At 38.9% G+C, this 21,356-nt stretch overlaps 1 protein-coding gene across 38 annotated transcripts in view; it reads right to left on the bottom strand.

Moving 5' to 3' along the window:
• clasp2 (cytoplasmic linker associated protein 2) overlaps window positions 1-21,356 on the bottom strand; it is an 88,126-nt gene that overhangs the window by 56,891 nt on the left and 9,879 nt on the right. For 37 of the 38 annotated variants that reach the window (XM_041808634.1, XM_041808644.1, XM_041808635.1 and 34 more), the window contains exons 2-7: window positions 19,752-19,830; window positions 13,235-13,338; window positions 12,554-12,645; window positions 9,280-9,355; window positions 8,436-8,533; window positions 2,337-2,407 (exon numbers count right to left, since the gene is read on the bottom strand). In XM_041808634.1, coding sequence (XP_041664568.1) covers window positions 2,337-2,407; window positions 8,436-8,533; window positions 9,280-9,355; window positions 12,554-12,645; window positions 13,235-13,338; window positions 19,752-19,830 — 520 coding nt within the window. Of the gene's footprint in view, window positions 1-2,336; window positions 2,408-3,014; window positions 3,429-8,435; window positions 8,534-9,279; window positions 9,356-12,553; window positions 12,646-13,234; window positions 13,339-19,751; window positions 19,831-21,356 lie in introns of those variants that run through there. The other variant, XM_041808669.1, reaches the window with a different exon arrangement.

Raw genomic sequence — 21,356 nt, 5'->3', positions numbered from 1 at the left:
ACTATAACAGCCGAGTAAGCACCAACCACGGCTGTCGCTGTTAGACACATAGATACAGTGACAGGGAAGCCTGAAGGTACAAACAGCCAATGACAAGCTCTGCTAGACATCAACATTAGACCTGACTGACCTCACAGAGCCTACAACCACAAAGTAAAACACTCATTTGACAAAGTTTGGGATAAACATGTGTATATGTCATCAAAAATTGGTCTGCTCTGTGGTTTTACAAAAAATATTTTGCACCTATAATCATGACCTTGTGTCCACATTAAATCGACAAGCTGCATTACAAGCAGATTACAAATCACTCTCCATATGCTGCAATAGAAGCTATCAACAGATTCTGTTGAAATTAGTTCCTTCGTCTCCGTTTTTTTGTATTCCAAGAATTCATAACCCTGTGTCTCTGAATCCACAGTAATTCCAAATGGGGATGTATGAGAATGGGTTTTTGCCAACGTTCGATAAGCTCGTATTTCCAAACACATTTGAGACCATACTGATAAGTGCACATCTTTTATATTTTAATAATCACAAAGTGTGTCCAGTAAAAACACAAGCTTACTCACATGGGGCTGAGAAAAAAAAGGAGGGAAGTGGGAAGTAAACAGTCTGGTGGCTGTTTTATATTTGGGGCTTCATTCAAAATGTTCAGGGCTCACAGTGGACCCCCTGGAGTGTGCAGCACCTTCCTGTGTAGGCACCCACCTACCCCTGATGGTACAGTTGCTTATTTTGTCAATAGATGAATAATATATGATTTATACAGCTGATATGGATGGGCAATATACCATATATGGACAAAAGTATTTGGACACAGCTGTTAAGAATTCAGTGCATGTGTTTCAATCAGATCTGTTGCCACAGGTGTATAAAATCAAGCACCTAGCCATGTAATCTCATTCAGAAACATCTGTGATACAAAATGGGTTGTTCTGAAAAGCTCAGTGACTTCAAGTGTCGTGCTGTGATGGATGACACCTTTGCAATAAGACTTACTTACTTACTTACTCCTCTGGAAAATTCTATGCTTCCAACTTCATGGCAACAGTTTGGGGAAGGCCCTTTTCTATTCCAACATGACCGTGACCCAGTGCACAAAGCGAGGACTACAAGTGGTATGACAGTTTTTTAAGTAATAAATGGAAATAAAATGGTACGTAGGCTGTCGAAGGTTAAATTCATGTATTACTCAACTGAAGTTAAAAGGCCACATATCAAAGTATAGTATTAATCTGCAAAGAGGAACGAAGGCTGGCGGAGCTAGCTGCTAATGTTAGTGGGTGCAATGTGAGACTGATATACTCTGTACTGTGTGGCTAACACAGTGACCCTGTGATGAATCGGACTGTTTTCTGAGTGTTTTCTTCTCTTTAAACTAGTTGTTTAAACGCAACATAAATGAGCATATAGCTGAATAAAAGATGCATAAGAACATCCCTATTGTCTACTTTTATCCATATAGTTTATCTGCTGAATATTTTAGCTGTTGCACTAGCTAAATTCAAAACCACCAAAAAAATCCATAACCGCTAACGTGGGGCACCTGACAGCTTGGTGGGGCCTTATTTTGCTGTGTGGATACCTTGAATTCATGACTTGTGAAAGTGGTTCGTCTCCATTTGGTTAATTTATATGGACTACAAATGAATTGCTTAATAAATCAAATGAATTTTGCTTTCATCATGTTTGAGACTGTTATTTGCTTTATGTTTATTGGGCTCACAATGAATATTTTGCAGTCCCAAGTCCTATAAAACAATTTATTGCAAGCAGATACAGCAGAACATTGTATGATAACTTTTAGCCCACTAAAAAAGAGACCAATTCACTGATTGATAATTAGGGAACAATTTTTGCCACAAAGTCTAATATTAAAGTCGGAAAATCATAATTCATAACCTATTGACAAAAAAATTTTAGTCAGTAAATCCCTTAAAACAAAGTCTCAAAGGAGGTTTCAGTAAGACCACTAACTTTTGAGGATCAAACAACATTGGCTGGATTCACAGCCCACTCTACTGCCTGGTGACAAAATCAGCAGTAGCAGTAGCCTTCAGCTCAGGTCTGGCTCAGCTGCAAACCCACACAATCACACAGATTACAGCATTAATCCTGTTAGGTCCTCTTACAGGAGCTCATGGCAACAAACACAGCACATGCAGATATAGACACGCACAGGCACCCACCCACCCATACATACACACCCACACCCCCTTCAAATACACACCCAGTACATGACTACAGTAAAATCTTCCTGACAACATGACGCAGTCTGGTGTCTCACAGAAGCTGATACAACAGTGGTAAAATAAATGAGAGAAGGCACTGACCGTGACTCGGGCTGAGAGCCATGTTGCCTGAATTCAAGGCTTCATCAAAACGAGAGAACAATGTCTGTAACCTGCAGAGACAGAGAGAGCGAGAGAAAAAGGCAGGTTAGACCAAAACACAGACATTCACAACAGCAAACCTGGATGCATTCAATTGAGAATTATTAAAGAAACTGTACTCGATCATCTTTATTGATGTGGAAAAAATGCAAAAGAGGAAAACCAGTCCAAAATGTCAAGCTAGAGAGGCAAGGTGCTTTAAATCCCAAGTGAAAGTATCAGCAGCAGCAACATGTGGACAGACACCCCGCCTGTCAGTCTGCCTGTCGGTGAGTGGGTGTGTCTATCATGCCTGTCACACTCATGAAGCTGCAGCAGTAACACAGCATGACTCCTCCTGACACACACACATAAACACACAACCCCATGCTCGATCTGCTCTGGCGTATCATGAAGACTTTCAGCATTTTGATTACACCAATCAAACATAAGGTCAAACCATTTTCTAAACAAACATCCGATCACAAACATCTCCTGCTTACTGAGCAGTGCTGATTCACATGACTGCAAAGACAATAACACTACACGTCACCATTTTAATGTCCGGTGACATGCCCCAATGTCTCCTTGCTGAAAGGTGAGCCAGAATGTGAATGCACAAGTCTTGCACACACCAACCTCTGTCTCTTCCTCTGTCAGTATTTTCCTGTCTGTGTGCCGGTCCACCACTAACAGACAGCTTGGCAGCCCTCGATAAGTGACGATTAGCGCTGAAGCGGGCTCCTCAGCCGTGCAGCCTTTTCACGTGGTTCCCCTCTGTAAATTAGCATTTTTAATTTTTCGATTTGGTTCAAAAACAGCCAAGTCTTCAGTCTTCAACAATCAATCACGTTGGTATTCCCCAGAGGACTGATTAATATGTTGCTGCGTTGCTGTGCAACGTTGCATTAGCTCCAATGCTACTGACACACTCCGGTCCTCGGCTTCCCTCAGCTCTTTGTATCCAACATGGTGCAGTGGCTCCAAGAGGAAAGGACGGAGGGAGGGAGGAAAGGAGGGAGGGAGGGTGAAGGAGAGAGAGAAAGCCAAACAGCAAGAGACCAAAGCATGGTACGGGCAGATGACAAAGCACCACCTACTGTCATATGTACATAATATACGCTTAGCTCACAGTAAACCCCTGCAGAGAGACAGACCATCCAGAATAAAGACTTAAATCTCAGGCAGGGTCTCTGAATATGTGTCAGACAGTTTGTGTGACAGGCAGCAAAGAGATTCAGTTACCCTTTACATAACCTCCCTCCCATACCCGGACGCACACACATACATATGCACACACTCATCAGAGGGGGAGGGGCTGTACCGCTAGTGGTAGACAGAAAGCGAGGCTGCTCCTCCCCCCTCTTGTCTCTCCTTCTCACCCCCACTTGTCTGTATTCCCTTCTTCCCACCTCCTTCTTCATATTATTTAATTCCAGAATCCTGTCTCTTAAGAACTCAGCTCTCAGTCTTTATTAATAACAGCTCGACTGTCACTGCGAACCCACAAAAACAACCTTCACTTTTCAGGTAGGTCATCTTCCTCAAAACACACAATGTGCTCATGAGCTAGATACACTGAAGGCTCAATCAGCAAGCATTAAACTAAATAACAGGAGACTGTTGTCTCCAGTTAATCCTTGTTGTTACAGTAAACAGAGACTTAAGTTTACAACAGTACCCTCCCTCCATCCGCATTACCTTTAATTCTCTCTTAGACCACATTAGAGAAATTAAACAACAGTTTAAATTCTCGCTGCACTCAGGAAGTCATCTAGATTAAGGTTCAAGATTAATATTTAAAAAACTAACCTGCACACATACAAACCAATCCAGGTAGCGCCTGACCTGCATTCACACAAGAGAGGACAAGTTGGGTCAGCCAGGTCAGATGGTTCACTCTGATCCATTCAGACCGACTGCCACGTCTAACCCTTGTCATCAGAGGTCAGGAGAAGCTCATCAGGTTTACAGTCGAACGAATGATGTCATCTGACACTGACAAACATAAACAGTGCACAGTTGTGCTGAACAGTGATTAAACTAACTGACCTTCTTTCATGACGAGTAAACTGAAATGTTTAACTCTGCAAATACATGAACATTTAGTGTGTTGAGGCACAATGCTGCAGACACTTGCTATGCATTTAAAGGGATGAGGCATAGGCGCTGTTTACCACACAACAAAAGGAGCTCATCATGGCATGTGGCACAGTAACCTTTGGTCACAATTATCTTATTTTTATGATCACAGGAAGCTAAAATCGTAATTGAAACTAAATTAATACTCAGCACTATAGAGTCTCATAGTGAGCTACAATGAAGAACACATCTGAGACACCTCCTGACAGAAAGTCTAGCATGCTTTTTGTCCTGCCTTCTATGATTTTTTTCCATGATATCAGTGACATTGATCAATGAGAGCACAGAGTGCTCTGCATTTGCAGCATTCAAAAATGTAAAGGAACCAAATGGCAAAGTAGAAGAAGAGTGATGAAACCGGTGCTAGGAGATGGAACAATGAGACAGAGGAAAAGTTTCTCAAGTTCTGACTACAACAACCTTACTTTTTATGGTCTGTCCGAAAGCGCCTTCCACAACAGCGAAAAGAGAGAGATGCTGAGAAGAAACAGCAACTGCTGAGTACCTGTCATTAGCATTAGCATCAAGCTAGCATAACATTCATCATAACCTTTGGATAGTAAACAAATACAATACATACTGTAGAACTGTAAATGTGTGTTTTAGTTTTTCTTCCAGGTTTCATCATGCCCAGCCCCTCTTCCTTCCAGTGTCATCACACTGGTCACAGTGATTGGGTCCCTCAGTGTAGCGTGTCATATCTGTCGCTCAGTCAAGTCACAGCATGAATTTATGGCTCATGAACACCTAAACAATACAATGACCATCGTAACTGTTAAAAAGAAAATGCAAGTCTGACCTCGGCTTTAAAGTAAGTTTAGCATTATGTGCTTCTAAAAAATTTGGCCCCAATTAATTCATACCAGCCTGTTCATCTTTATTGTCTTAACCAGCTATCTGTCATAAAAACCTCACTGACGGACCAGAAACGGTTTACTTATGGGCTTTATAAAATGAAATAAGCATTGTTTGTTGTATACTGAATCATTTATTTCACCAGCTGCAAGATGTGGGGAAAATATCTTACTGTATTGCAACTACTAGGGAGATAGTGAACAAATAAACAGACGTTTATGTAAACTGGACAACTGTCAGAGGGGGTTTCAGTACAAAAAGTTTTCCACAAAAAAAAAACAAAAAAACTAAAATTCAGTATGAGCATGAGACAATAAAAAGGTCACTGGTGATGTGTGTGCTCTGGGATAAGTGTAGATTTCTACATTTATTTAAATAGAAATGTATCTGTTCAAGAAGATAGGAAAGTTGCAGAAATCAGATCCAAATGAAAGTTTGACAAGTGGATTTGGTTTTAGATTGTCTCTACCTGAATGGAAAATTCTGTTATGCTTATTATTCAAGGCCTTCGGTCCTCCAGTCAATCACTCATTTCTGAAGGTTAAGTAAACAACTTTTCACATAAAAACAAAAACACTTTTTTGGGATTAGATGTCTTACAAATCAAATAGAGAGGCTAATACATGTTAAATTTACATAATAGTTCTAGGCAATACATATAGTTTCAATTTTATTCACAATATTGGCTTCCCATGATGATGAAAACAAAACAATCTGGATTAAATGATAACCATGCTACATGTAGTGCTGAACTTTTCTAAAGGCCTTATGTGCAGTAAATTTTTCTGTTTGTTGTTTTATTTGATATATATATATATATATATATATATATATGATTAATATTTTGTTCATTAATTGTTATTATATATCATTACTTTTATAAAAGTAGGACTGTTCTGTCTTCTAATTTCAATCATGCTTGTTTTTACGTATTTGATAATCATGGCCTTAATATCAATCAAAACAGTTGGACAAGGTTCCAGCTGCAGACAGCACAACTCTGACAGCCACTCTTACAGATGGTTAATTTGAGACACCACATATCTCAGGAAGGAAGTGTCATAATTTGCTGCAACAGCTATTTAATAATATTTGCTAGTTTCTATTAATTCCACTCCCACTTTATTCATAAACAAAGTCTACAACTACACTGCAAACATTCCAGACCAAGCAACATTTCATAAATAAAACAGAGAAAAAGGTCAGAGGTCTAATCCAAGATTATATCATGTAAAGTCCCATTTTAGAAGTAGTTAAATAAACAGTGGCTTGCTTTAGCTTTGTAAGCTTGAGCTAAGGCCAGCATAACTATGCTAGCTACGTAATTAACATTATATGAGCCAATGTTGCAAAATTAGCTTTGAACAATGTGAGCTTTAGAAAAACATAAATAAAGCTAACGTAGCTCCACAGATAACATATCGATGTAGCTGCTTTTTCAGCTTAGCTTTAGCTACGTAGCTACTTTAGTTATTAAATCTATACCAAAGTTAGCTTCAGCAATGTGAGTTTTAGTAAACAAACTAAAACTAACTTAGCTACATAGATAACATGGTTAGGTAGCTTACATAGCTGCTTTGTAAGCTTAGCTTTAGCTATGTTATCTGTAGCTAAGTTAATTTTAGCAACATAGGCTTTCACATTTGTAGCTAAAGCTAACTTAGCTAGGTGGATACTTAGCTGCTTTGTGAGCTTAGCTTTAGCTACCTTTAGCCAGATGTGTAGCTCCGTTATCTACATAGCTTACGTAGCTAACGGAGCTACGTAGGCCACGCAGACGGTCTGTTTTCATTAGGACAAGCTTTTTCTATGTAAGCAGGATGTTTTACTCAGCTTTATAAATGTTTTGTAATGAGGTTCTGAAGGTCAGGCATTTAACTTTTAACTTTTGGCATCCTAAACATTACCTGAAGTATTACTCTAACCCTAAGTTAGAGTAATGCTGTTTTAGTATGTATTTCCATTCTGAGATATACAGAGTTTCATATTAAAAGTCTGTGAATGTGGCTGCGAAATGAATACTGCAGCGGTCTTGAAAAATTGTGATAAGGATTTTTTTTCATATTTGAGCAGCCCTCGCACAGAATATGGGTCCTGTGTGTTAAACTGAATCAGTCTTCTGTTAGCTCCTAATATTTGACTCTTCTGCTTTTGCCAGTGCCCTCTCAACATTTCCAGCTCCTTTACTCAACCCCTTACCTCCTTGCTCTTTCACAACATCGTCTTTCCCGTCTTTATATGATGCTAGCTTGACGTGGCTGATATGTGATCTGGTCAGCAGGACCCTGGCTGCAACCCTGAAATCCACCCACCAACCATATGCTAACACAAAAACTAAGACTGATATAACTTTCAGCTTCTCTTTGTAAAAGCACTCAGGTAAATCTGGGTATTAAAGAATTTATTATTCAAGCACACACATATAATCATGTTAAATATTTTCAATATTAAATGTCTAAGATCTAAATCAGTGCTTCAGTCAGACCGCTGCTGACAAAACACACCAGTCTGCTTAAATCCCACATAGGCAGACAGTGTGTTTACACAGAAGACAAACAGGCTTAATATGCGCAGCACATGACACATGGCTAGATCCAGCATTCACAGACGCAAGACTCATGGTGAGCAGTCAGCAGCACACAAACCTGGCTACTGCTCTGGTCTAACACATGGGAGAAAGAGAGGGAGGGGAGACAGAAGGGGGAGGCAAAGGGGGTCAGTCAGTGTGTGCTTAGAATAACCCTCAGCCCAGTACACGTAACCAGGACGACCAAAGAAGGACGCAACCCCTCAATGGAGCTCTTCAGCTGACATACACACACTTTCTCCAGTTTTTCCCCAACTCTCTTACTCCACCCAACGCCTTTGTACCCCCCCCTCTGCCACCCCCTCCCATCCTCCTCCCCCAGTCAGTCAGCATTGTACTCTGGATAAAAGTGCCTCTGTATGTGTGAAGGGCAGAGTGGTGCATGGCGTGGCCTGGGACAGTGCGAGTGCCAGGGCCACGGGACCCTCAGACCCTCCACACACACAGCTTATTGATATACTTATGCAGAAACTCACCGTGCAGGAGGTAGTCCTCTCTTTGTCAGGTCTGCTCGGACCCTGTCTCCAACATGACGGTAAACATCCACTAATGTTGTTATGGAGGCCTCTCGTACCTACAGACAGTAGACATGACCTTATTTATAACACAAACACATGTACACCTCTAAATCCAAAGGCTTAAACTCTAAATGCACTGGTGAACCATGTAAGATTATGCTGTTAAGATTATGGTGAATTTCCTTTATAATTCCATACAGATTACTCTCTTTCCCCCTTGTCTGGGATTACCCAGATTTAAGGCTGCAAACAAATTATAAAATAATCCCTTCAGGGCCCATTTTATTCCTTTTAATGTGATACAGCTGATTTGCTAGTCAATTTTTTTGGAGTCGCTGTGATTGGGTGGTGAGATGCTGTTAAAGGGATTCTCTTCAACTGAAGGTGGGTGGGCCTGTCGAGGATGTTGATTGGTTGGGACAGTGTGTGGGTAGATAATCATTGGGTAGAAGAGAGGAGCAGATTTCAGCTTTGGGGTGCAACTCCACAGGAAGTTAAACCAACCTCGCTCTATCCCCCTCTCTCTCTCACATGCACACATATACAATAGCATTGTGTGGGTTAATGTTAGCGGCTGTAATCTGGTGTGTGTGTGTGGGGGGGGTTGTCTCTGCAGAGCCCTTCTCCTCACTAATAACAGTAATGGTCACAGCACACTGAATGCTAAGAGCCAAACCACAAGAAACACAGAAACCTCTACCCAATCACACACATTGATGATACTCACAGATGATAGAGTAAAAATAGATACAAAGGCCTTTCAGTTATGTATTGTATTACTAAACCACTGTCTCTCTCTTACCTGAGGGTTTTGGTCTCCAGTTAGAGTGCAGAGATGTGGGACTAGTTTACTGAGGCTCAGCGGCTGAGCTCCATACCTGAAACAGAGCCACAAGAGGACAAGGAAATGAAAAGGATGATATTTGTTCATCTCAATGCCATGCAGGTTTGAATGTCCTTGCAGTCTAACACAAAAACTTGTGTTTTTTATGAGTGCAAGGATGGGAAACTCTGGTTTTAAGGAGGAAAAATGAATTTTAAATATGGTTGTTGAGCCAAAAGTACACTGTATAAAGCCAATTCATTGCTTGTACAAAGTTAAAAAGCAACAGCTTCCACAAGTGTGTCATCACTGACACACCACAAATATAGGAAATAAACTAGAAAAATTGAGAGGTAAGAGAGAAAGTATTTTAATTTTTATGACAGTATCCACTTGTTTAATGTCAAACAAAGTGCACTACAGTGTTGTTAATGTGTGGCTCTAAATGTCCATTTAAATCAAAGTTAGGAGCAGCCGTTTACAATGCCAACTTAAACCACAGACTGAAAGTGCTCTGCTTCTCCTTATGTTGCTGCTGCTGTGCTGCCCTCTGTTAATTTCCCCCGTCTTATCATCCATGAAAGCTCGTTTTTTGTTTTGTGATCATTTTCAGACTTTCTTTGTAAAGCTGTGATACTGTTGCTGCTACATTGCTCTGTGTATGCCAAAACAACTTAATTGTAAACTGCTATACATCAGCTTTCTGTAAGTAATCAAATATCAGTTCATGAGAAATCACCAAACCCTGCTAGTGATTAGTAAATGGCTAGCATTAAGTCCACAGCCAGTACCTTTAACAGTACTTGATAGAAAAAATTCAGTCTTAGAATAAACAGGATTCAATAACTTTACAGCATTGTTCACAAGTGGTCAAAGCCTCTATCTGTTTTTCATTGTCACATGGAATTTCTGTTATATTCTGCAGAGCTTGCAGCTCTCTTCCATCTGCTGTGCATATCTCTTAAGTTTTATGTCTGCAATGGTTAAGACCTTTGCTTGCAGCATTTTGTTGCCAGAAAACAAATATTGAAATATCAAACCGATGAATTCTTCTAAATTTTCTCATTTTTCAGCTAGCACTGTTCCTCACATTTCTCTGCACTAATCTTGATGGTTTTGTTGTTTTCCCTTTGTTTTCTTTTTAGAGGTTTGACAGACATAATAAAAGCACAAAAGATAAAACCAACATGAGTTTAACTATCAAAGGACATGAATTTTTGCTCACCAAATACCTTTGGGTAGTAGATTCAGCACATAGGTGTCTTTTTCATTAGCAAAACCATGCCAAAATTAGCACTACTATTCCAACTGCCCAGATTTGCTGTGTGTGGAGACCTTTGAGTGTAAAAACATAAGGGATTCCAGGGTTTTTTGTCTATCTGTTTATTGGCTGCCAAAAACAATACTTATCATCTCTACGGGTGCTTCCACATTAGGCATGATTGCTTCAAACCACGCCACAGCACAGTTGTTCTCCGATACAGCAGGTGGCGGTATGCACACAGTTAGTTCACAAACCCTGCAAGTTGGAGAAGGCAGAAGCTGCCACCATGGCAGTCACTCAATTGATGACCTGAGTGAAGATTTTTAGTGTTTGTCCATTCTTCTCCAATTGAGGTTTTTCAAATATTTAGATATATTCATCATCAACCGTGTCTCATGATAGAGATGAGACGCTAGTGATCTAAAAATATCTTGTCGTAAAAACTCTGGAACTTTAGTATCGTTTCTGTTACGATACAAGACTGGATAAAAACAACCGCGATGGACTGTCAGGCGTTCATCTAATCCATGATATTTGCCCCACTTTGGCTTCTAAATATCTGCTAAAACAGGAAAGAAGGAAAAGTGTGAACTGCAGCCAAGGGACAGAGGACCGGTTAGGTGTGTGCCTGTGTATGTGTGACAGAGGCGAGATAGTTTGTGTGTCCGTCCGTGAGTGCGGGTCAGTCTGACAACAAGCATGAACGAACTAACGTTAGCTTGTTGAATACGTGAGTGATAAATGTTTACAAGTTATCATAATATCAACAACTTTAAGAGGCTAAGGCTTACCTGTGGCTCCTCTGGGATAAAATAATTGCAAGAGGACGTAATAAAAGCAGAATCCCACTATAAGAGTCTTTCATTCAAATCATATCCCGCTGTTGTCATAATCTTAAATTGTTTATGTATGTTTGAAAGGAGGGAGGCAAAGTAAAAGCGTAAAAAATATCATTTTCATTTTTTTTAAGCAAAGCCCTCCCCCACAGTTTCAAAAGTCCTGGAGGAAACCCAGTTTGAGGATTAAATGATCTTGGCTACGGCTTTTTTTTTTCTTTCTTTTTTTTTAATGGTGGTGAGCTAGACTGCAGTGTTTTGGCCATTGGCTGCATCTCAGGATTGGTGAGTTTTTGTGTACGTTTGCTTCACCCTTAATGAGGACAATAATTATCTTTTTTTGTAATAATAACAACATTTATGCAGCAAATAAGAACAGATTTCAAAATATCATGATATGGCCTAAAAATATTGCAATACAATATCATCCTCGTGATCATGTATTTTTGGTTAAAATCAGTAGAAAGTGGTAAGTTCTCAATCAACCAGGGTATCTCTAAGAAAAACATTAACCCATAACCTGAAGATATCTTAGCTGAATTCAAGCTGCTGTCAAATAAGGTGCAGTAAGCAATCATCTGTTTGATCTTATTTTTAGATGTGGGATATTTTTCATGAAACTTTCAATATGAATAATATGAAGATATGAAGAATGCAGGTTCACTGCAGCAGCTACTACATTTTATAACTTTTTCAGAAGTATTTGAGGTCAAGACTATAGACACATGTATGCTAAAAGACTGTAAATGTCACGTGACAAAAGTGGTGGTGCCTCTTGTAGCACGTGTGCCCCCTCTCCAGCTAAGAAGATTATTCCTGTAGACAGAGACTTTGTGTTTCTTCAACATACAAACTGGGGCACGCTCTTTTAGAGTAGTAGTAATAAAAGCAGTTCACAAAGCGCAGAAAATGGATTAACTCATATTTAGGCTGTTTGGATTCACTTGACAAAATCTTAGATAACAAATTTGTAAAGAAAATAAGTAATGGCATAAAGAAGTCAATGAGTTTGCTTTATTTTAAGCCATACTATATGTTAAAATTTTGCATGCAGTACAAGTAAGTTGAAATTAAACACCTACTTTTTTAAAACCCTTAATTCAGAGTGTTTTCTTTTACACTTTTTCATACAAATAAAGAGGAAGTTACTCACGTGCTTAGTGTTGCACTGAGACACAAGCAGATTCCCTCTCGACTGCGGAAGTTCTTGTGTTTAAAACCAGGAAGTAGCCTTTCCCAAACGTACTGGACAAGGAAAATGGGAGATGGAGACAAAAAGAAAGAGTGTCAGTGGGAACAAGTAGAGGAGGGTTTATCCAGGCAGTTTGTCTGGTGTTTGAGCAGATTACAGAGCACAAAGCAGGATACAATCTGTGGAGATGTCCATGTGGGTTTTATGTAGGTAACACAAAGTAAATTGGATATGAAGGGTGTAATTTCTTTATTACCCAGAAGAGGGAGCCCACAACATGGGAGTAAATCTCAGCTGGAGTGATTATTTATTGATGTGGAGGTGGCTATAGTTTGTCTGCAGTCACTGATTTGTAACTTAATCGTACATTCTGCCAAAAACTTTAACTGAACAGAACTAGTTTCTGCCTACTGACTCTGCATACAGCACAAATCAGCACAGTTTTCACATTAAAACATTGAATATCATCTATTGTCTTGAGTATAAACTTGAAATACAACTAAAATCCTGAACACTTTGAACAAAGGATGTTTTATCTTGATGAACATCTAAATCATTTTCAAAAGATCTTGCTTAGTAAGGGTCCTGAGACTTAAATTTTTCACTAATTACACTTCTCATACACAACTGTTCGTGTCTTACCATGGGTGAGGCAGTCTGCTCCATACAGCGAAGGATGAGAGCTTGGCTGTTCTCTCTGACCTGGTCCTTCCCATCGCCCAGCCTGTCCACCAAAGCTGGCAAAACTACAGAGAGAAAAAGAGGTCAACAGGCAAGAAAAAGAGAAGATGGAGAGTTGGGGTTAGGGATGACAGTGAACTCAATATGAGGGGGGAAACAGCTGTGTAATGCTTCGTACATCAGGCAAAGGAGAAATGAGGCCATGATGCTGAGTGTCTGCTGGATATAAACCCCAAAGAAAATAAAGACTGCCCCCATGTGGAGCACCTTTATAAACACATAATTAAAGAAATGCTGGATGTTTAGTATTAGTTATAGCCTTTTGGTAAGTGACAAGGAGAAAAACCTTAAACATAATGTAAACAGTTTCACCATCCTCGGCACCAGGGCTTCGACATGACAAGGGGAAAGAGAGAACAGGAAATGAGAAATGGACCGTGACTAAAATAATGTCAGATCATCAAATGCTTTCACGTCAGTTACACTTTATCTCACACACAAATGCTCTAATAGCACGGCCTATATAACACAGTGATGTGCACTGTAAAGAGCCTTTAAATTCTGGCATCCTACTGAAGTATGAGGCTTCTGGCAATGGCACAAGTGTTTCAAACGGTTACTCTAATCCCCGACGAAATGAGAAACCGAGTTAGCAGTTTGAGTGTTTTTGCAGCTTTAACATCAGACGAACATGTACTCGATAGCTTTGTATTTGAAGAGCTGCCATTTGGGGTTGCCAATATGAATAAATAATCTTAAGTGAAGGGAAAATGTTATGGATGAGTGATAATATTTAGTATTTCTTGTACTATTTAGAAGTCCCATTAATAGACTAATATCAGCATGGTGTATTACTATTTAAACTTGATGTGGCTTATCCCTCTGTGTCCAAAAGCTCTTTGACATCCATAGATGGCTGACATGTTTCTCAATTAAGATCAATGTGAGCACAGCAGGAACTTTTTCAAGTCAATACCACATACAGTGCTGAGCTTTTAAAACATCAATAGTTTCAAATTTGCAGCTTAAAAGACTGACAAACAAATGATCTACTCACTCCTGTCCAAGTTAAGTTTACTGAAATCTACATGTAAGTATAGCTCAAAACAGAAATGCACACTAAAACTTTAAAATTAATATCCAATTAAACTTAAGGGTTAGGGTAAGGGTTAGGATACCAAAAGTTTAAAAAACTGACCTACAAAAACCTTTAATAAAGCTGAGTAAACGGTCTGCTTACAGGAAAAAAGCTTGTTCTCCATGAAAACATTTTAACATAGCAAGCGTACCTTACATATCTGCGTTAGCTGCTTAAGGTAGGTAGCTAACATAGCTAAACAGCTAAAGTAGCTATTAGCTAACACAGCTAAAGTAAGCTCACAAAACAACTACCTAAGCTACATATCTAGGTTATCTACATAGCTAAGTTAGCTTTAGCTATTTTTGCTAAAGCTCATGTTGTTAAAGCTTACTTAGCTATAGATGGCAAAGCTACATTGCTAATGTAGCTATGCAGCTAATTTAGATCACAAAGCAGCTATGTAAGCTACATGGATATTTTATCTATATTAGCTTTAGCTACATTTGTTATGTAATGACAATAATTATGTAGCTAGTATAGTTATCTTAGTTTAGCTAAAGCTAACAAAGCTAAAGTGATTATAGCAGAAATCAAAATCACGATTATTGAACTTTTTTACCTCGATTACGATTAATGAATGATTATTCTAACCCTAACCTCCTACTCAGTTTGTTTTGAGAATACTTGTATAATTATAAAACAAATAACTGAAAGGAACAGGGAGAGATAAACAACTTATTGTTATTATCTCTGCCAAGGAGGTTATGTGATCAAGTGGGTTTGTTTGTTTGTTAGCAACATAACTCCAAAAGTCATGGATGGATTTTCATGACATTTTCAGGAAATGGCAGAAATGGCAGAAGGAAGAACTGATTAGATTCTGGGAGTGATCCAGATCACCGGTGGATCCAGGAATTTTTTAAAGGATTCTGCACTATTGGGAGATAGGGCTAATGGTGGAGGTCTGCGCTGTTACCACTTTACACCAGGAGATGGCAGACATAAGTAAATTATTCAAAGTTTTGGAGTTTATAGAGTTTGAAAGACGCACGCCGGTCGAGGAGACGAGTCGAAGTGTGACAGAAAAAAAGACAGCAAATTGTAGCGTGAATACTCACAATGCTGGGAGGAATAGAGAAATATTCACCTTCTGCCATGACTTCCACATGTAGCAAAGCCAATGCTTTGCCTCACCGTGTCTCCACCCCACCGGGAGGGAGTTATCGGCGAATTAGATTTTGGGAGTGATCTAGATCCAGGAATGTTTTTAAAGGATCCTTCACTACTTGGAGATAGGGCTAACGGCAGAGGTCTGCGCTCTCTATGAGGGCTTTTCTAGCTTTTCTTGAAACAATTTTAATCAAAACACACTTCAGCTGAAATTAAATTCTTTTTTGTAAAAAGTCAAATTTTCCAAGAAAAGTGGAAAATTGACAACATGTATTTCTTGCTAACAGAATTAATTCTTGTCATACTGTAAAAAGTAGAAAATAACTCTGCTTGTTGTCTAAATACAAATAACCCTGTAAAAAAACAGTATCAAAGACAGTGAATCCTACCCTGTTGGACCACTAAACAGAAATGTTCTTGACTTAATAAAACTCAGAACTGCCCTTTAAAATTCACTCAATGAGACATACACAAAAACAGACTCACTCCCACATTCATAGCCTGAAACTTCAGAGAGTGTAGTGATGTCATCTGTCTTTTCTCATGCCGTGTGTGCGCGTGCGTACATTATGTTACCATAACAGATGGTTGCCTTGGCAACAGAGGACAATACTCTCAAACATAAAAATGACAGGGGCCTTTTTGCACAAAATGTCATCTGCTGTAGTAAGAATGGAAAACGAACACACAAACACGCTATTCTTGTAAGTGGTAAGTCCACTCGTTTGTGTCATACATGTTCAAACTGTAGCCAATCACAGGGCTCTGTATAACGTATCTAAAAGCAAACAGGGAAATATAAACAGATGTGATCTTTATGTTTAACTTCTTTCTGTCACTTCATACACTTGGGAGTTCCAGCATGCACTCACATACAACACAGGCAATGAGTCAGCCCTTCAGATCAATACAATCACTCAGTCTCTATGATCTCATCCTCCTCCCTTCTCTCTGTGTGTGGGAGGAGGATGGGTGTGGGGAGATGGATAGAGAGAGTACAGGAAAGGAGAGATGGAAGTCAGATGGAGAGAGTATCCAGAGCCGGCAGTGGCTCAGAGAGATGTTTTTACCATCAATGTGAAACCCACACTTCGCCTGTGCTCACTCATACACAGAGACAGGAAACGGCACAGTGAGAAGGATAAAGAGTGTGTGTTTATTTGTGTGCTGGCAGACTTTTCACAGTATGACAGGTCCACACATCCCAAAGCTGCACTGCAGGACTGAGTGTGTTTGCAGGGTTCAAGAGCCTGTCTGGCTGACAAAGACAGCTGTTGACACCTTGAGCAGGCACACGCACAATAAGACCTGCCACTGACAAACACACACATGACACAGTCAGAGAGCATGAAATCTGATGCAAGACTCACAGTATGAGGTCATACGGATGTGAGGTGTGGATTTGGAGAGTAATAGATGGAGCTAAGTAGAATATGCAGAGTCTAAATATAGGACGTAAAACAGGCTTCAGAGCGGGCAGGAACTACAAAGTGGAAGTGAGAGAAAAGAAAGGACACATGCCAAAATACTGGAGGGTATCAAACAATACAAAACTTCAAACTGTATGTTACAGAAAAATGTTCACTGCTCAGTATAGATTGGGATGCGATGTTGTTTGCAACTCTTTATATACTTTTGTAAACTTATGAGATGCTACTGCATGAGATATTGGAGGGATACGTTTAGTAGAGGAAAGTAAAGTGGGTAAGGAAGGACATTTTTAAAGTCCCTTCTGAAAGGTATTACTTAATATTAAACATGTGCTGGCTGTGACAACTGACTGCAGCTTTATACAGTGTCATGCATATGGATGAGGGTCTTGTTACTAAGACTATGTGAAGGATTATATTTGCTTTGATTTTAGAATTTTAATGGCAAGAACAAAATGAGATCACTTTGACATGGCACAGTGAAAAATGAGGGCTTATCTGAAATTTATTTTTATGAATGAATATTTTCAGTACAGCCACATTAATCTTGATTATATCTTTTTTTTCTTTAAAGTCACAATATTACAAGCATTCATTTGTAAATTTAAGAAATTAAAGTCATTAATAAAAGATAGTTGTAATATTGAAAGAAACACGAGAATAAAGTTGAAATATTATATGATTAAAGTCATACATTTTTGTATATTAAGTCATAAAATCCAATACTATTTTGAAGTATTTTAAAAGACGATTATTTTCATGGACAACTATGCAATTCCTGTGATTAACATTGGGATTCTGACTGATACAGGTGCATCTCCAAAAATTAGAATGTCATGAAAAAGTTATTTTTTTTATTTTGTTTAATTTAATTCAAGAAGTGAAAACTTCCTTGCATCATCTCATACAAAGCGAAATATTTCAATTTTTGTTTTTTTTATCTTGACGATTACAGCTTACAGCACACACAAATCAAAAATCCACTGTCCCAAACTATTACAATATCAAAAAACACCAGTGCAAAAAAAAAAAAATTAACAGTATAAAACAAAATTTTAGTGACCTTCTGGAAAAATGTGATAATTTATGCATTCAGTACTTTGTTGAAGTTCCTTTTGCATAAATTACTGCATCTATGATACATGGCATGAAGCCAATCAGTCTGCTGAGATGTTCTGAAGTCCAGGTTGCTCTGATAGCAGCCTTCAGCTCATCTGGTTTGTTGAGTCTGGTGCCTCTCATCTTCCTCTTGACAGTATTCCAGGGATTCTCTATGGGGTTCAGGCCAGTTGGCTGGCCAATCAAACATATGTATACCAAGGTCAACAAACCAGTTTCTGGTGGTTTTGGATTCACTGTGGGAAGGGGCCAGTCCTGCTGGAAAAGGACATCAGTACCTCCATAAAGCCTTTCTGCAGATGGAAGCATGAAGGGCTCTAAAATCTCCTGGTAGATGGTTGACAGCGTTGACTCTGGACTTGATAAAGCACAGTGGACCAACAGCAGCAGATGACATGGCACCCCTAACCATCATTGACTGTGAAAACTGAAAACACTAGACTTCAAGCACCTTGGATTCTGTGCCTCTCTGATCTTCCTCTTAATTCTGGGACCTTGATTTCCAAATAAAGTTCAATCTTAAATTTTATCAGGACATTGGACCAGTGAGACACTAATGAAGTTTGTGGTTCAGGATTGGCTTGACATTAGGAACCCGACACTTGTAGCCCATTTCCTGAACACACCTGTGCGTGGTGGCTCTTCATACACTGACTCCAGCCTCAGTCCAGTACTTGTGAAGCTTCCCTAAGTTCCTGAATCTGCTTTGTGAAACAATCCTCTGAAAGCTGAGCTCATCCCTGTTGTTTATCCACTTTTTCTTACATCACTTTTCCCTTCCAGTCAACTTTCCATGAATATGCTTTGATACAGGCATTAAGAACAGTCTGCCTGTAAACTTATGTGGCTTACCCTCCTTGTGGAGGGTGACAATGACTGTCTTGACTCTGAACAAGAGTCAAGTCAGCAGTCTTCCCCATGATTGCAGTTGTGTGTATTTAACCAGAGTGGGACAATAAAGGCTCAGGAAACCATTACAAAATGGACTTTTCCACAATATTCAAATATTTTGAGATAGTGGCTTTTTGATTTTGTGAGCTGTACGCCATAATTATCAAGATTACAACAACCAAAAATCTTTAACATTTCACTTTGTATGAGAATCTAGAATTTATGAAATTTTAACCTTTTGGGGTAAATCATGGGCAAAAAAACAACCTTTACATGACATACAATTTTTTCTTAGATGCACTTGTACACTCAAATAATCTGAGCATCCTCCATGCTCAGTTACATGGAAAACATTTGTGTCTTTGGAACAGTTATGATTCCGTTATAACATGCTCTAATAATACATGAACATTCTTTAAATCAAAGATAGCAGAAAGATACTAAAATAGGCTACAACTTCACAAGGTGCTCAATACCCTATTTTCATTTTTTACTTTATTCTTGTAAAATTCTGATTTAAATCTCAAAATCTGTTTAAAAAAAACATTTTTTTTCCAAAATCTTTTTTTAAAGAGGTCTCGATACTCTGGAGTATTCTTCTGATATATCTGATAACTTTCTTACAAATGAAAAAAAAAGAAAATGTCAGCTGTCCATTTTTCAATCAGGAGATCAATATTCTATCCATCACATGAAATAAATGTATTTATAACTGGTGATTTTTTCCCCATTTTTCTTCCTGGGCTGAGACAAACAAATCATGGTAAGGATGGGTGAGATATCTTACCTGTTCCCAGGTATCCTTTGAACCGCTCTCCCATGCGGTCTACAAACGCTCCACAGATATCGATTCCCAACAAGGCCACCTGCAAAGCACAGTGGGGGAGAGGAAAGGGTTAAAGTAGGTCAAACAAAATACTAGGAGATATATTTTAAGTAGGTGACAACTGCAGCAGCTTTTTAAAAATGAGTGTGTGCAGCCCATGCAGAGGCTTTGTTTAAATCCTAAACTCTGATCTTGGCATATTCAGTGGATTTTTAAAATGCTGAATCACACTTGTCTCCTGAGTTTTGCTGAGTTTGCAAACAGTCGCGACTGTGCAAGGTAAATTTTTCATGTTCAGTCAGTCTGCCAGCAGCTCTTTCAACTGATATGGGCTCCTGAAATTCTGACATCAGGACGAGTCTTTTAGTGTGGGACACATAAACTCTGCCAAACTGACAGTAGCAATAGCTCATTAAAGCGGACTTCACCACAACAGGAAGTGACTTGTCTGTGCTGATTGAAGAGTCACATGAGAAAAATGGAAATAGAAAATTCAATACTGGAAATAGATAGCCCTATATTTGAGGTCTTGTTGTAAACACATACTAACAGAGCTTCTATTGCTTGAAAATCAATTTAGTCTCCATTACAGTCATTTTACCTATTATGTGTCTGACTTTACAGATTAAGTCTGAGAATCTGGTGTTAGAGCAGCAATGCACAGAAACTTAAACACAAAGCTACTTCCTGAATCCACCCTTTTTAGTTTGCTTAATTTTGAACACACAAATAAAAGACTGGTACCTGAGGCATGTCCATCCCAAGTGGGAAAATTAAAACAAAACAGAAAGCTCCAAAATGAAAAAGAAAAGGTAAGTGTATGAGAAAATGGCAAGGCACTTGAGTTACAGGATATTTTAGAAAGACCATCTCAAAAAAAAAAAAAAAAAAAAAAAAAAATGATGAATTAGTGTTAGTTTATGTGCAAGGTTTGAATGTTTTACTGTTGTAATTCTTGCAATTCCTTCCCTAAAATTGCATAGAAGATGTGCATTAATGATAGAAGGTACACAGACTTTTTGTAAAACAGGACAGTGTGTATGGTGGATATTATTTATTTTCAGGTCAGACTAGGAAAAATGGATTGATAATCAGTTCATCTCTGGTTTAATTACCACAAGAGCTCCAAATTGTTTTCATAAATTTTCCCTCTTAATTTTGCTCTCAAAGTGCATAAGATTAATGCATTTAACTTTAATATGTCCACATTTTAATATCAGGAGGCCATGTCCCTGGATCCCCCTAGACAGGTCAGGGTCTCCCCACCATAGTCTCCTAAACTCCTGTGGGGAAACTCTGCCATCTATTGAATGGACTTTTCAGTAATTTTGTAACAAGCACATTCTCAAGTGTGGTCCCCGGCTGAGGCTGAAATTTTGTTTGTATGAATAAAGAGAGGACGCTCTAGTAAGCAGGAATCTCAGAATCTAACACTAACAGCTGTGGCACTTATGTAACACCTTGTTGTGTCCTCCTTATACCATCTGCATAACCGCAGCTAATTTTCCTCAAATCACTTTGATTTAGTTTAGATATTTAGTAACAATCTCAATTTCCCACTCCTGG

The sequence above is a fragment of the Cheilinus undulatus genome, linkage group 16 (assembly GCF_018320785.1).
Source record: "Cheilinus undulatus linkage group 16, ASM1832078v1, whole genome shotgun sequence".
NCBI classification, from domain to species: domain Eukaryota; kingdom Metazoa; phylum Chordata; class Actinopteri; order Labriformes; family Labridae; genus Cheilinus; species Cheilinus undulatus.
The sequence above is the reverse complement of the archived record's forward strand: the minus strand, read 5'-3'. Positions and strand labels throughout refer to the sequence as shown.